Source organism: Dendrobates tinctorius, unplaced genomic scaffold, assembly GCF_039654945.1.
Source record: "Dendrobates tinctorius isolate UK_male_01 unplaced genomic scaffold, ASM3965494v1 ptg000017l, whole genome shotgun sequence".
Taxonomy (NCBI): domain Eukaryota; kingdom Metazoa; phylum Chordata; class Amphibia; order Anura; family Dendrobatidae; genus Dendrobates; species Dendrobates tinctorius.
The window spans coordinates 2,621,199-2,638,377 of NW_027361685.1; the positions used below are offsets into that span (position 1 = coordinate 2,621,199).

A 17,179-nucleotide genomic window follows, 5' to 3' on the forward strand; every position below is an offset into this window, starting at 1 on the left:
GAGCACCTTGCCATAAAGCAAAGGTGATAACTAAATGGCTCAGGGAACAAAACATAGAGATTTTGGGACCATGGCCTGGAAACTCCCCAGATCTTAATCCCATTGAGAACTTTTGGTCAATCATCAAGAGACGGGTGGACAAACAAAAACCTTCAAATTCAGACAAAATAAAAGCATTGATTTTGCAAGAATGGACTGCTATCAGTCAGGATTTGATCCAGAAGGTGATTGAGAGCATGCCAGGGAGAATTGCTGAGGTCCTGAAGAAGAAGGGTCAACACTGCAAATATTGACTTGCTGCATTAACTCATTCTAACTGTCAATATAACCTTTTGTTACTCATAATATTGTTGCAATTATATTTCTGTATGTGATAAAAACATCTGACAAACACACATAAAAACCAGAGGGCAGCAGATCATGTGAAAATATATTTGTGTCATTCTCAAAACTTTTGGCCATGACTGTACTGTATACATGTAATCGATATTATACAGCGTATTACATATTTACAATTTATTACAGTTTTTTGTGTTCTAAAGTTGTATTCCTATAAATCGATATGTTCTATCTAAATATCTTGATTATTGGATCATAGAAATGATTAAATGTCTGATGTTCACATTGTACTACAATAAATTTTTCACTTAAATATAAGCAATATATGTCGGAGTCATGGAGTCGGAGCCGGTGTAAGGGAAATTGAGGAGTCGGAGTTGCAGGTTTGGCTTACCGACTCCACAGCCCTGGCTAGGTGTACGGAGCGGAGCCGTGTGTGTACGAGGTCTACGGAACAGAAACCTGTATACACTATATACACCTGTATTCCCCCAGCTTCAGTCGCAGACCCCTGTGTACACTGTATACACTCGTATACCCCCAGCTTCAGTCACAGACCCCTGTGTACAATGTATACACATGTTTACCCCCAGCTTCGTTCGCAGACCCCTGTATACACCCGTATGCCCCCAGCTTCGGTCACAGGCCCCTCAGTGTGCACTGTATGAACCAGTATACCCCCAGCTTCAGTCAGACACCACGCTGTATACACCTGTAATCACACCAGCTTTGGTCACAGACCCCTGTGTGTAGGCTGTACACACTCGTATATCCCCAGCTTTGGTCGCAGACTCCTGTGTAAGCTGTATACACCCGTATACCCCCCAGCTTCGGTCGCAGCCCCCTGTGTACGCTGTATACACCCGTATACCCCCAGTTTCGGTCACAGACTCCTCTGTGTACACTGTATACACCAGTACACCCCCAGCTTCGGTCACAGACACCCCTGTACTCTGTATACACTCGTATACCCCCAGCTTCAGTAACAACCCCCTGTGTACCCTGTATACACCCGTATACCCCCAGCTTCGGTAACAACCCCCTGTGTACGCTGTATACACCTGTATACCCCCAGCTTTGGTCGCAGACCCCTCAGTGTACACTGTATACACCCGTATACCCCCAGCTTCGGTAACAACCCCCTGTGTACACTGTATACACCTGTATACCCCCAGGTTTGGTTGCAGACCCCTCAGTGTACGCTGTATACACCCCCTATCTGTGCTGATGGGGAAACATGGACATGAGAGGAGCACCGTAGGTCAAATAGGGGACACGTGGCATCTGTGAAAAACATAAGTCATGTGAAGGGGCCGTACAGTCACATAATAGAAAACAGCAGAATTGCCATCTTTTTCTACATCCCACCTCGCAAACAGCAGAATAAAAACAAGTCCTACATGTCCCCCAAACTACTCTGCTAAATTCCCTCTGGCTCCGTTGCCGATGGTTCAGGCTCCCTGATGGTTATTATTCACTTTGCAGCTATAATATAAGGTGAAGCCACAAGACCTCTGCAGCCCAGTGCTGAGACTGACGGAGAACCCCGGAGCCACAAGACCACTGCAGCCCAGTGCTGAGACTGACGGAGACCCCTGGAGCCACAAGATGACTGCAGCCCAGTGCTGAGACTGACGGAGAACCCCGGAGCCACAAGACCACTGCAGCCCAGTGCTGAGACTGATGGAGACCCCTGGAGCCACAAGACAACTGCAGCCCAGTGCTGAGACTGACGGAGAACCCCGGAGCCACAAGACCTCTGCAGCCCAGTGCTGAGACTGACGGAGACCCCCAGAGCCACCAGACACCTTCAGCCCAGTGCTGAGACTGACGGAGAACCCCAGAGCCACAAGACCACTGCAGCCCAGTGCTGAGACTGACAGAGACCTCCGGAGCCACAAGACCACTGCAGCCCAGTGCTGAGACTGATAGAGACCCCCAGAGCCACAAGACCACTGCAGCCCAGTGCTGAGACTGACGGAGACCCCTGGAGCCACAAGACAACTGCAGCCCAGTGCTGAGACTGACGGAGACCCCTGGAGCCACAAGACAACTGCAGCCCAGTGCTGAGACTGACGGAGAACCCCGGAGCCACAAGACCACTGCAGCCCAGTGCTGAGACAGGCAGAGACCTCCCGGAGCCACAAGACCCCTGCAGCTTAGTGCTGAGACTGGCAGAGAAGCCCGGAGCCACAAGAACACTGCAGGCCAGTGCAAAGACTGGCAGAGACCCCCAGAGCCACAAGACCCTTTTGTCAGGGATTTTTTATGTTCCAATTAGAAATCGTCTAGACCTGAATAAGTAAGATGTTTCTTTATTTGGTCATGCCGGCACGGAGAGAGAGAATGACAGCCACACTAGGTGTGGGCCGTCCTCTGTCTAACTCAATACATATTCTTAAGAGTTTAAATAGGAAAAGAAGGCGTTGAAAACACTACATTTGCAAGAAAAATAGTACATGCAATTAGAATAAGCGTAGCTGTTAATCCTTATCTACGTTACCAGAGAAGTCATGCAAGATAAGGAAAACCAGCTAACGTTCACAAAAAGTAACACCCAAAGGTAACACCCATATGTTCACAATACGTAAGCTAAAAAGAGTTTCAAAGTCTAGGCAAAATAAATGGCTTATGCAATCATGTGTGCATATATACTGTGGATGCACACACATATATACATATATATATATATATATATAATATATACTCACACATACACACATGTATGTGTGTGTGTGTATGTATGTATATATATATATATATATATATATATATATATATACACATATACATACACATGCACATAAAAGAAAGAACTTTATTACAATTATTATAACATTCCCTCATCTTGTAGTAAAATCATCTATCTGTACACATTGGGGACAGATTTCTTTTTGTCAGGTTTCACAGAAGATCTTCATATAATATAGATGGAGAGTAATATGTTCAGTATATTTATCATTAAGTCCCAACATTTTCATTCTTCCAAGGTCTCCATTCCTTGATGCATAGTTTTTGTTATGGCAGAGTCAATCAGTCTTTGAACAAGTCCTCTAATGCATAGAATAGCACAGCATCCACAAACAATCAGCAGTCCAGCCACGATGGTAAGAGATGTCAACGCAGAAGTGAATACTCCGGACCATTTCCCAAACCATCCTTCAGTCCAGGAATATGTCGTCATATCCAGAGTTCTCAGCTAATTCATTAGACAGGGCAGTCAGTCCATCAAGAGCTTTGGAGATACTCCCATCAGGATCTGTATTAGGGATAAAGGGTGCAACAAAATCCTCCAAACATTTTATATTCACCTCCCTTTTCTGCTAAGAACTTGTCTAATGCCGTCCTATTCTACCAAGCCATGAGAGAAGTTGGTCCTAATTGCTCAGCTATCCCTTTAACTGTATCTCAGGTATAATTAGCAAATCTCTGCTGGTTATAGTATAAGTAGTTTATCCAATCTGCATTTTTATTTATAATCACCCACCAAATTATGGATTCCCACCTGGCTGCTACCTGGATCCTAGCCTTGTACTCGTTGGTCACTCCCGTGGGAACTCCAATGTCATCTCTGTAGATACTAGAATGGAAGGATCCTTGCAGAGTTTCACGCTTCTGTCTCTTCCTCTACGTACCTTTGGCCATATCCCTGTTGACAACAGGTGGAACGGAATTATTAGCTGGACCACCACACAATCCCCTCGGGAACCATGTGGTAGTCTGGCTCTTATGCTTTTATCACCGCATAACGACCATATATCCGCTCTCAGGGTAGTGTGGTCTGACCATATGGCTGAGTACTTGGCCCTGTGGGAGACAATGATCCATTCTCTACAAGAGTCACCTTGGAGCTCTCCGAAGTCGTGTCCATGCCCTGGAAGACTAGAACAAGTATAGTTACCAGGATTAGCAATCACCTGTGGTGGGATATCCGGTTTCTCAAGTGGGGATATACATTTTCCTTCCCTTTCTGAGCAGACATAAGTTTTACTATATAACTTAATTTTTTAAACCTGTTTGCAATGTATTTAAGCCATTCTAACCATTCTTCTCCTCACAGCCTCTCTCTAGAGCTAGTTTATCTTCATAAGTTAGGTTAGACAATCTAACTATGAACCCTATGGACTCTGTTATGGTTCTCTCTGGCATACCTTCCTTGGGTCTATGTATTATTATTAATAATGCTATTATTCTGAACTTCTATGTAGAAATGTCCTATTGGGTCTGCTCCTGACATATCAGCTCCTATAACCTTCGATCCCTCATCTTAGGGTTTTTTAAAAGTTCTCAGTAGCTGATTACAATTATTCTTATTTGTGTAAGGGGATCTCCTTTCTCCTAATGGAGAATCAGGCTTTAAAATCTATGTAGCCATAAGGCTTATACCTATAGTCTCGGGCTACAATTGTCCATGCTGCTTTACTCCAGTCACACACATACATCCCTTCTGCTATTAGAGCTCATAACACAAACATACTTATCAGACTCGGCTAGTTTCACAGCTTGTTCCCTGTCTCTACATCATATATACAACAGACAGAAATCCACTAACATGGCGGCCTCCTGCCCAATTTCAAAAGTAGGATTTAAAGTCTTAAATCTGAAACCATTCTACCACCCTGGACTTTCCTCTCCTGCTGGGTCTATTACCCTCCAATCTCCCATCACTATGGTCACGAAGAATATACCTGTGACTAACCCTGATGTACACATTCTAGATCTGACCGTCTTGTCCGGGTAGGGGGATGAATGGGAGACTTCACCAGTTTGAGACAAGCTTTCCCTTGTGGAAAACCTCCCTTTGTAGCTGGACTTTGACAAGCAAGTCAGATCTCACTCTGTCCCTACCTGTCTGACAAGTTTACAGTATGAGAGATGGATCCAGGAATCTTGACCACAGTAGGAGAAGTCCACAGGACTTGGTAAGGACCTTCCCACTTAGGATGGTGCTGGTGTTTCTTCTTTATCACCTTCACAAGGACCCAGTCTGCAAGTTTCACAATCTCAGGTTTTGTTAGTGAGTTTCCTGGAAAAAAACTACGAGTAGAAACTTCTTTGTGAGTTAATATCTTAGCCATATATTCTGCTAATGTACAATCAACTTCCTCATCTATCCTTTTAAAGGATTTTAGCTGAGGTGACAGAAAAGATCTCCCGTATATGACTTCAAAAGGCTGTCAGCACTACTGATGTCCGTGTGACATACATATTTAGTACAACCAATAGGAGACAGTACAACCAATTTTTCCTGTTTCCTGCATGGTCTTTGTCAACCTATTTTTCAAGATCCCACTGTGTCCTTCAGTCCGGCTGACTGAGGATGACAGGCACAGTGGTTTCCCAACTCAATTGACAATGTTTTAGGTAATAATAACATTACTTAGTTTACTATATATTTTCTGGAACCCCAAATCTGGGTATGATTTCCTTTATAAGGGCCTTCGGTACCATTAATGCATCAGGGTGGACAGCTTCAATCCACCTGCTGAAAGCATCCATAATAACAAGGCCGGACTTTTTCCCTCACACTTGTTCAATAAAATCCATACAAATGTGTTGGAATAAGTATTCAGGGTGAGGACATTGTCCTCTCTTTGGTCTCAGATTCCCTTAGGAATTATTTTTTGCACAAGTAATGCAGATTAAACAAAAATTTTTAATAGTAAAGCCATACATCATAAATACGTAAGATATGACCTCTACCACCCCTCCTGTTGAGACATAGCTTATACCATGGCTCAATACTGTGACATATCTTAGGAGGTCACTGGGCAGTTCATACATATAGGTCATCTTTAAAGATAACCCCTTTGGTTACCAATTTGTTTTTATTCTTTTTTAATGCCAATAGCATGTCATCCACATATAAGAGCATCTGGCTACCTACTGGTGACTCACATTGAGCTAGGTTAGCCGATTTTACCTGGAAAACAATAGTAGGTGATTCACAGTACCCTTGTGGGATCCTGGTGAATGTATACCTGCTCCCCTTATATGTGAGTACAAACCAAACCTGGCTATCTGGATGTACCAGGATGCTGAAGACATCACTGTAAAGACCTTATGTTCCGGCCTCCAGTCATTCAGCAGAGTATGGAGGTCTGGCACTGTGGGGGCTCTTGGAATCACAGCCTCGTTTACAGATGGGGGCGCCCTCCCTACTGGAAACAAGGTTGTGTTACAAGGTGAGCTGGACAGGGTATAATCACCCCTTTTATCAATCCCACATCTGCAGGTCATGAGGACCACAAAGATTCTGGGTATGTGGTCAATTCTTCTAATTCTAGGAAAGGATCAGCATTTCTCACTCGTTCCCCTGCCTCGCTGCAGGTGGACACTGGGTTTAGAAATGGTGTTCCACTTTTTGTACTTGTGAACATGCCTGCAGTCTGGCACTGCAAAATAAGCCATCACCCAAATCCTCCCATTGTTACTTTCCTTACACTCTTCAACAAAATCACCAAGGAATTTCCATGATCTACCTTTACATCTGGAGAGGGAAATATGTGGCTCGGTGCCTCTAAAAAGCAAAAACAACAATTTAATTTGTTCTGACAGTTTACAACTGACGGCACAGTTCCCTTTATAATTCCAGTATATGGTGTGCAATAAACAATCTAGAGCATGGAAATTCTCATATTTTACATCAGGACCCCTGAAATACCTGTAGTACATGGTGCTGTGTAGTTCTTCAGGTGTGTGAACATCTACATTTGTGTACCTTTATCTATTGCTTCCTTGATTAAGGACTCAGTAACTGAGGATGGTCCTTCAGTTATTAGATCTAGACTGTAATAGTATCTAGATTCCCCATACCCCTGGAGCACCATTGTCTCAGCCATGGATTTCACCTATAGTCCGGCAGCAGTAGGAATTATTCCCAGGCTCAGGGCTTGCATCATATCCCTCCCACAGAGTTGATATTATAATTTGTGTAATTGCACTTTTACCTGTGCTGAGGGCCCGGTGTTTCCACAGGCGTAGACAATGGTTCTCTGTGTCTTACCACTTGCTCCTTTTACCACTATGCAGACAGCAGACAGTCCAATAGTCGGTATCTCTTCTGGAAGTACTAAGGTTCTAGTGCTCCTGAATCAACAAGAAATCAACAAGAAAAGTGACCTCATGGCTTCCCACAAGGACAGTTACTTCTGGAAATACAGTGTTTTATAAATGTATTTCTACTTTAGCCAAATTAAATATTTCCTCTCATTACACTTTTCCATTTCCTGTACCAAATTTTCACATTTTATGAAACTAAGTTTATCATAAAATACAACCCATCCATCCGGGGACACATTCAGGATCTCCTAGTGGCCCCTTCTTATCTCAAAACCACAACCACATTCCACAACAATTCTCATGCTAACAGCTTATCTCCCCACTTCAGGACTGTTTGCTCTGGGTGGTGCCTACTCCTAGATTGTCAAGACTAAAAAGACAATGTCAGCGATATAGAATTTTTACTCTCTATTTGTTATAATATATAAGAGTTCGGCCTATAAGTTACCAATAAGGACACATTGCACATTTGATCTGAAGGCTGTTCTCTCTGGGTACTCGATGAAAAAGGACCATAATCCTGCTTCATTCCAGGGATACCTTCTTGGTACAATCTTAATAACTTTCCAGCCATCAGATGAAATGGTCAATAACAATCCTGCCCTACAATGAGGACAAGGTCTTAAAATATATATCTATATGTCTATGGGATAAAGCCCCATAAGGATGTTACGTAAAATTCTTAAACACAAAAAGACAAAAAACAAAATAAGGACAATACACAATATAAACCCTGGAGCACAATGGATTTCTACCCACTTGCAAGAAGATTGACAAATATCAGTGAAATTCATAAGTCAACAAGAAGATAAAATAGCAACAATACAATTACTGTTACTAATATCCAGGATCTAAATAATCCTCACTGATTACACTATGTCCTAGGTATTTACCAGCTTGTATCTCTATATCTTGCCACCTCCGTCCAAGGAAAGCCTGTAAGGGGTGAGTGTGACAACACAGTGTAACAAACAAGAAAGGTCCCCAAGGGCTATGGTCACTCTCATGGACTTTTAACTAACGTCACAGTGCAAACACACAAGGTACAACAGCTTCCACAGTTAGGGACTGGACATACACAGAGACATATAAGACAAGAGAGTAAAGTTCCCTCGTACTCCTATTCCTGAAGTGCTGAGATAAAGTCTAATGACACTGTCTCTTTTTATCCAGAGACGTTCCCGTTCTTAATATCAGGTATTCAAAGCACCACAGGCGCGGACTCTCCTCAGTGATCATTATAAGATCTTAATCTGACTTTGTGTCCACTTTTTAAACGAGGAGGGTTCAGTCACTCTGTCTTATTAAAAGAAAAACATATAACATAACAACATAGAATATTCTCTATGGGGATCAGGTCGCGTGTACCTAGGTGATTTATATCACTATAATAACCTATGATTTGTCTCCAGTCCACAGATGACTGTTAACCACGCCTACTGGACTCCCTTATACACTCAGGATTTTATATTTAAATCCTCATACATTCACTCAAGATAACATTCAAGGAGTCTCATGAGTAACATAAAACATATATTTATGGCGTTTTAGTTCTATAATTTTAAAAGACAGACAAAACAGCACACTTACCAGAAAACAACATTCAACAAAGTACAGAAGACAAAACAGAATACCGGCAAAAATTCATCTTATACCGGGTTCCTTAACCCCTTAGTAGCCCATTTTTTAAAAAACAGCACCCCCTGACATATTGAAAACTTCTGTCAGGTAGTTTATTAACCCTTCAGGTGATTTTCAGGAATTATTGCAAAGTGGTATAGCCGGATACAGCAAGTTGTCAGCTATAGTGGATAGCCGACAGCTGCTGGATCATCACCTGCACGGGGATGATATTCTCTTAAATCTCAGGTCAGTAAAAAGACATATTGGCTGTCATTAAGGGGTTAATCTAAAAAGAATCTCCCTCGATTCTCCCATCTAGATCAATTTAACGTGCACACGGAGTTTTTTATTGCACAGTAGCCTTCTCACACTGGCTTTGTACCCATTCAAAAATAAAAATAAATAATAAAAAAAAAAGATTATTGCTATTCAGTGGAATATTTTAAAAGAACAAACAAACCCCAATCACTATGGAGCTTCGCAACTTACAGGAGGTTTAATAACTCCAATTGCATGTAAACCTCCAACTTACAGGAGCCTCTCACAAACCCCAATTGGAAAAGTCCACAAGTTCCCTATTCAATTCCTAAAATAACATTCATCCCATTCAAAAATAAAAAAAAGATTATTATTATTCTTCGGAATATTTTACAAGAACAAACAAACCCCATTCCTATGGAGCTTAGCAACAGGAGTTATTATAACTCCAATTGCATGCAAACTACCAACTTACAGGAGCCTCTCGCAAACCCCAATTGGAAAAGTCTACAATCACAGTTCCCATTCAATTCCTAGAATAACATTCATACTGGATTAACAAGGTTACCGAATATAATGAAAATTATTAAATGTTCTTACCTGTATTCAGATACAGACGATTCCCAGAGATCCTTAGATTATACGAAATCCATCACTTTCCCTCAGTCCGGGATAACTGATAATGCCCCTGTTGACGCCTAATGGCAAGGCGGAGGACTTACTTAAGGAGTTCTAGACTCCCCCGTGCACGGTTTACAGTACTCACCGGTGAGGGAAAGGTGTTGGATTCCCGGCCAACGCACCAAATGTCAGGGATTTTTTTATGTTCCAATTAGAAATCGTCCAGACCTGAATAAGTAAGATGCTTCTTTATTTGGACATGCGGGCATGGAGAGAGAATGACGGCCACACCAGGTGTGGGCAGTCCTCTGTCTAACTTCAATACATATTCTTAGAGTTTAAATAGCAGGAAAAGAAGGCGTTGAAAACACTACATTTGCAAGAAAAATAGTACATGCAATTAGAATAAGCGTAGCTGTTAACAATCCTTATCTACATTACCAGAGAAGTCACGCAAGATAAGGAAAGCCAGCTAACGTTCACAAAAAGTAACACCCAAAGGTAACACCCATATGTTTCACAATACGTAAACTAAAAAGAGTTTCAAAGTCTAGGCAAAATAAATGGCTTATACAATCATGTGTGTGTATATATATATATATACTCGCACACATTCACGTATGGATATATATATACACGCACATAAAAAAAAGGACTTTATTACAATTATTATAACACCGAACCTGGGGGTATACAGGTGTATATAGCGTACACAGGGTCTGCGACTGAAGTTGGGGGTATACGGGTGTATACAGTGTGAACGGGTCTGCGACCGAAGCTGGGGGTATACAGGTGTATACAGTGTACACAGAGGGGTCTGTGACCGAAGCTGGGGAGTTATGGGTGTATAGAGTGTAAACAGGGTTCTGCGACCAAAGCTGGGGGTATACATGTGTATACAGTGTACACAGGAGACTGAAGCTAGGGATATACGGGTGTTTATAGCCTACACATAGGGGTCTGCAACCGAAGCTGGGGGTATACGGGTGTATACAGTCTACACAGGGGTCTGCGACTGAAGCTGGGGTTGTACGGGGGTATACAGCATACACACAGGGGTCTGCAACCGAACCTGGGGGTATACAGGTGTATACAGCATACACAGGGGTCTGCGACCGAAGCTGGGGGTATACGGGTGTATACAGCATACACAGGGGGGTCTGCAACCGAACCTGGGGGTATACAGGTGTATACAGCATACACAGAGGGGTCTGCAACTGAACCTGGGGGTATACGGGTGTATACAGAGTACACAGAGGGGTCTACAACTGAAGCTGGGGGAATACAGATGTATACAGTGTACACAGAGGGGTCTGCAACTGAAGCTGGGGTAATACAGATGTATACAGCATACCCAGAGGGGTCTCCAACTGAAGCTGGGGGTATACGGGTGTATACAGCGTACACAGAGGGGTCTGTGACTGAAGATGGGGTATACAGAGTACACAGATAGGTCGGCAGAAATGTGGCTCCGCTCCGTACACCTTGTTCACACGCGGCTCCGCACCATACACATCGTACACACGCGGCTCCGCTCCGTACACCTCGCACACACATGGCTCCACTCTGTACACCTCGTACACACGCTGCTCCGCTCCGTACACCTCGTACACACATGGCTCCACTCCGTACACCTTGTACACATGCGACTCCGCTCAGTACACCGCGTACACACTGCTCCGCTCCGTACGCCTCGTACACACACCTCCGCTCCGTACACCTCGTACACACATGGCTCTGCTCCGTACACCTCGTACACACACGGCTCCGCACGCCTCGTACACACACGGCTCCACTCTGTACACCTTGTACACACACCTCCGCTCCGTACACCTCGTACACACACGGCTCCGCTCTGTACACCTTATACACACGGCTCCGCTCCGTACACCTCGTACACACACTGCTCCGCTCCGTACACCTCGTACACACACGGCTCCGCTCCGTACACCTCGTACACACACGGCTCCGCTCCGTACACCTCGTGCACACACGGCTCCGCTCCGTACACTTCATACACATGCAGCTCCGCTCCGTACACCCTGTACATACACGGCTCCGCTCCGTACACCTCGTACACACACGGCTCCGCTCCGTACACCTCGTACACACACGGCTCCGCTCCGTACACCTCGTACACACACGGCTCCCCTCCGTACACCTCGTACACACACGGCTCCGCTCCGTACACCTCGTACACACACGGCTCTGCTCCGTACACCTCGTACACACACGGCTCCGCTCTGTACACCTTGTACACACGGCTCCGCTCCGTATACCTCGTACACACACGGCTCCCCTCCGTATACCTCGTACACACACGGCTCCGCTCCGTACACCTCGTACACATACGGCTCCGCTCCGTACACCTCGTACACACACGGCTCCGCTCCGTACACCTCGTACACACACGGCTCCGCTCCGTACACCTCGTACACACACGGCTCCGCTCCGTACACCTCGTACACACACGGCTCCGCTCCGTACACCTCGTACACACAGGGCTCCGCTCCGTACACCTCGTACACACGCAGCTCCGCTCCGTACACCTTGTACACACAGGGATCCGCTCCGTACACCTCGTACACACACGGCTCTGCTCCGTACACCTCATACACACACGGCTCCGCTCCGTACACCTCGTACACACACGGCTCCGCTCCGTACACCTCGTACACACATGGCTCCGCTCCGTACACCTCGTACACACATGGCTCCGCTCCGTACACCTCGTACACACGCGGCTCTGCTACATCCACCCTGTAAACCCCTCCTGACCCCACACATAAACTTCCCCTCATCCACCACCATGACAACTAGCACAGCGGACAGCAAAGAGCAGCTGACAGCACAGCGGAGGATTGGATGCCAGTTCAAAGGTTCATGGACCCAAATGAACAATAGTCCAAATAAGGAAGAGGAACAGCATCCGGTCTGGGTGAAAAATTGTATCAAAAATTTATTCTGCCAGTACAAAATACAACGTTTCGGCCATATTGTGGCCTTTTTCAAGTATAACATAACAGCACAAATGGTGGCCTTTTATAGTGTGGCACAGCCAATCACCATTTAGGTAACACCCATCACAGAAAATCCATACATAAAATACATATAAATACATCCATCAGATACATATATATTCAATAGCACAGTTTATCTAGTCGTTAACAATAATGGTCATATTCATATTAGAAATATTGCAAAAGCATTTCATATATAAACAACGATCCCCAAATCAGCCACCAATGATCGTGATGCATCAAAGGTATCCATAGAAATAATGCACCAATCACTTGCAGTAATACATATCCATATATAAACCGCCAATCCCTAATCACATAATAGTGGCGCCAACCCCAATGGACCAATCATATGAGGACTCACAAATCCCTATATCGGCAGAGTTCCCTCTCCCCATATGACAACATCAGCCAGAGCCAGGTTGTATCAGGAGCGCAGTCTAATGACGCGCACCACCAGGTCACGGCGCGCGCCGCCCATCCCCGCAGGTCCGGTCACGTGACGTCTCCGTCACAGAGCACCGCGCATGCGCGGTGCTATGCAAGGGATCAGCCACATGTCTCTTATATGCTGCGTTGTTTGGGAGCATTTTGGCCTATCTGTGTGGACTCATTTATTCAAGTGTGGTATTACACTTGTTTTTGTTAATCAGCGCATGCGCGGGTTTGTGAGGGAGTGCGGTATGTGATCGCGTGCTCTAGGCCTCTGCGCGTGCGCGGTCCTCCCCGGTGGGCGGTTCGTGTGGCTGATCCCTTGCATAGCACCGCGCATGATGGGTGTTACCTAAATGGTGATTGGCTGTGCCACACTATAAAAGGCCACCATTTGTGCTGTTATGTTATACTTGAAAAAGGCCACAATATGGCCGAAACGTTGTATTTTGTACTGGCAGAATACATTTTTGATACAATTTTTCACCCAGACCAGATGCTGTTCCTCATCCTTATTTGAACCTGCACAGCGGAGTCCTGCACACACTGAGGCCCCTGATCATGTGACCCCTGACTCCTCCCCTCCTGTGACCTCATCACAGGTCCTGTGCACAGAGCAGTCATATATGTGGAGTGCGGCTCTGCAGGTTCGGGGCTTCTGTGCTCTGGATATGGGTAGGTTATGAAGTGTCATTTGAGTACAGGGCCTCTTGGCTCATGATTGCTGCCATTATTATTTTTGCTGGTCACATGATTTTATACTTGATGTGTGGCCCTTTTAGTGCTATTTATTCCATATAATATGGGTATTTAACCCATCATTCTGCCCCTCCTTTTTCCTCATTTTTAGCATCTGCACTTTACTATGTAGTGATTGAGATGATCTCGTTTGTCTCATGTTTGATCCCCTCCGGTGCTCTCCAGGTGATCCGCTGCCGCCTGCTCCTGTGGATATCTATTATTATAAGCTCTAATCTTCTATGTGTATTCACATCTATGTCCGTCTGTAATAAAGACAATGGATGTCCACCTGTAAATTGTCTTGGATTAGAGTCATTTGGACTTTTTTCTTGTAATAGGATTAAAAAAACTCTCTGGTTTTTCATACTTTACACAGAGCAGCTGTAGAAATCTCCGGCCTCGGGGGTCTCACCAGACTTTGCTCTTTTCTTGCAGAGGCCGCAGTGGATTTCATCCCGGATCCATAGAGCTGAATAGAGGAGCGATGTTCCTTCACTCTGATGGGAATTGATGGTGACGTTTGTCCAACGTCCACGTTACCGAGTAAATCCCCCCAGGACTGCAGCCGGTAAAGACCCCGATATCCACAGGTGTCCCCTCTAATTGGGGGAAAGGGATAGAAAAGCCTCTTATCCCGAGGGGAAACCCTGTACATGGAGACATCGGCCTCAGATCTCTCCTGTCCTGTTCTTCCAGAAAAGCCTCAAACTTCTGTGTGTGACTCAGAGCTGAGATCTAACGGGAGAGAAGATTCCAGTGCGGGGAAGACGGGAAACCTTCATATAGACGGCCGGTGGGGATGGAGGCAGTGACCGACTCTGGCCACATCTGTCTCTAGAGCCGCAGTAGAAGATGAAGATGTCGTCCTCATCATGAAGGAGTTATTTCTCATGTCACGTGTAATGAATCTCTCCTGCAGTATTGCTAATGCCGATTCCATTGTCGGTAATGAGACGAGAATTAGCGTTATGGAAGATGAGTCTATGAGGAACGTGTTCAGCTGCCGACTCCGAGGAGGAAACTGCTTGTTGTCTGTGGCCTAAATATATAGGTTTTATTAGTAGATGTCAGGGGAGAAAACTAAACCCTGTAAGATAATAAATCTCCTCATATGTTTCCCTTATTGTCTCCAGTAATTGTATTATTACACAGGATTCTTATGATGTTACATCGGATCATCTTCTTCTCATTCAGGTCTCTACAATATCGGATCCTCTCAGTGAAGATCAACAGAAGAGAATTTTCCTGATTTACCCATCAAGGATGGATATGGACAGAGAAGATGGCGGAGAGGATATTACACCTCACCCTAGAGATCCTCTTCCGTCTCACTGGAGAGGTGAGAGATTCTGATGACGTCACATTACATCATTCTTATCTATGGGAATAACAGATGGACAGAACTGGAGAGGTGAGGACTCTGGGAATGTCTGTAGTGAGATTTATTAATGTGTCTCTCCATAACCAGGATTACACAGTGGTGAAGAAGACCTCTAGTGATCGCTGTCAGGACCCTGTGTCTGAGGGATGGGGAAGACCCCTGAGCCCAATCACAGGGCCTCCACCTCACCCCCTGATCCATGAGGACATCAATGACCAGAAGATCCTAGAACTCATCTACAAGATGATTGAGCTGCTGACTGGAGAGGTGACACTGCTGGGAATGCTGGGACATTATACAGTAACACTATGAAGGGATCGGGGGGATGACGGTATCATTGTATGTGTCAGGTTCCTATAAGGTGTCAGGATGTCGCTGTCTATTTCTCCATGGAGGAGTGGGAGTATTTAGAAGGACACAGAGATCTGTACAAGAACGTCATAATGGAGGTTCCCCAGCCCCTCACATCACCAGGTAATAGACAGGACTAAATACACACGGCCTATAATTATCTGTATGTAGAGAATGAATTCAGTCCCTGTATGTGTTTCCTCCAGATCTATCCAGTAAGAGGACAACACCAGAGAGATGTCCCCGTCCTCTTCTTCCACAGGACTGTAACCAAGAAGATCCCAGTGCTCCTCAGGATCATCAGGTAGATGGAGAGAAGGTGTCAGGAGATCTCCCCTATGATGTGTAGACGGCTGTGAAGGTCTTGTGCTCAGTCTTGTTTTATCCACCAGTATTATATCTCTATATATAAAACTGAATGTGTGTGTGTGTGTGTGTGTGTGTGTGTGTCACCAACCAATCACTAAGCATCTCTCATTTCACCAGAGCTGTTCAAAAGAATTTGAGCTGTGATTGGCTGCTATGAGCAGCAGCAGTTTTCCTTGCAACCAATCACTAAGCATCTCTCATTTCACCAGAGCTGGTTAAAAGCAGCTGAGCTGTGATTGGTTGCTATGAGCAAGTTTTCCCACTTGACAACACCTCAGCAGACACTGACATGGTGGGAGAAATCTAGCATCCCCGGGAACATAAGCTCCCAGCCATTGTCTGCCCCCCCCAGAAAGGAGCAGAGAGCATGACAGAAATGAATCCCCCCCCCTCCCTGCCCATATACCCATCACACATCCTCCGTCCCATAGGCACATCTTGCCTCTTAAAGGGATCATTGGTATGGAAGTTAGGGCAAATCCATCCAGCGCTTCAGTTTTGAACCCAGGCCTCTCTTAAAGGGATCTCCGGTATGGACGTCAGGGCAATTGCCTTCAAATGGTCTGGTACTGACCCCAGGCTCTCTTAAAGAGATCTCCTGTATGGAAGTCAGGGCAAATCCCTCAGCGCTCTGATTCTGACCTCAGGGTTCTATTAAAGGGATCCCCGGTATGGAAGTCAGGGAAAATCCACTCTGCGCTTTGATACTGACCCCAGGCCTCTCTTAAAGGGATCCCCGGTATGGAAGTCATGGCAAATCCATGCAGCACTTTGGTTCTGACCCCAGTCTTCTCTTAAAGGGATCTCCTGTATGGGAGTTAGGGCAAATCCCTCAGCGCTCTCATTCTGACACAGGGTTCTATTAAAGGGATCATTGGTATGGAAGTCAGGGAAAATCCACTCTGCGCTTTGGTTCTGACGCCAGGATGATGGGATGATGTGGGATATTAGGGTAGTAGTCCGGTGGCTCTGGCTGACGGGA

General features: G+C 45.1%; 2 protein-coding genes across 2 annotated transcripts in view; both read left to right on the plus strand.

Annotated features, from left to right (window-relative positions):
• LOC141082383 (uncharacterized) overlaps window positions 1-17,179 on the plus strand; it is a 121,381-nt gene that overhangs the window by 5,791 nt on the left and 98,411 nt on the right. The window lies entirely within an intron of this gene.
• On the plus strand, window positions 15,334-15,789 carry LOC141082381 (oocyte zinc finger protein XlCOF29-like). The gene is made up of 2 exons (XM_073566320.1): window positions 15,334-15,435; window positions 15,565-15,789. The coding sequence occupies exons 1-2, from the start codon at window positions 15,379-15,381 to the stop codon at window positions 15,787-15,789; spliced, it is 282 nt and encodes a 93-aa protein (XP_073422421.1). The 5' UTR covers window positions 15,334-15,378.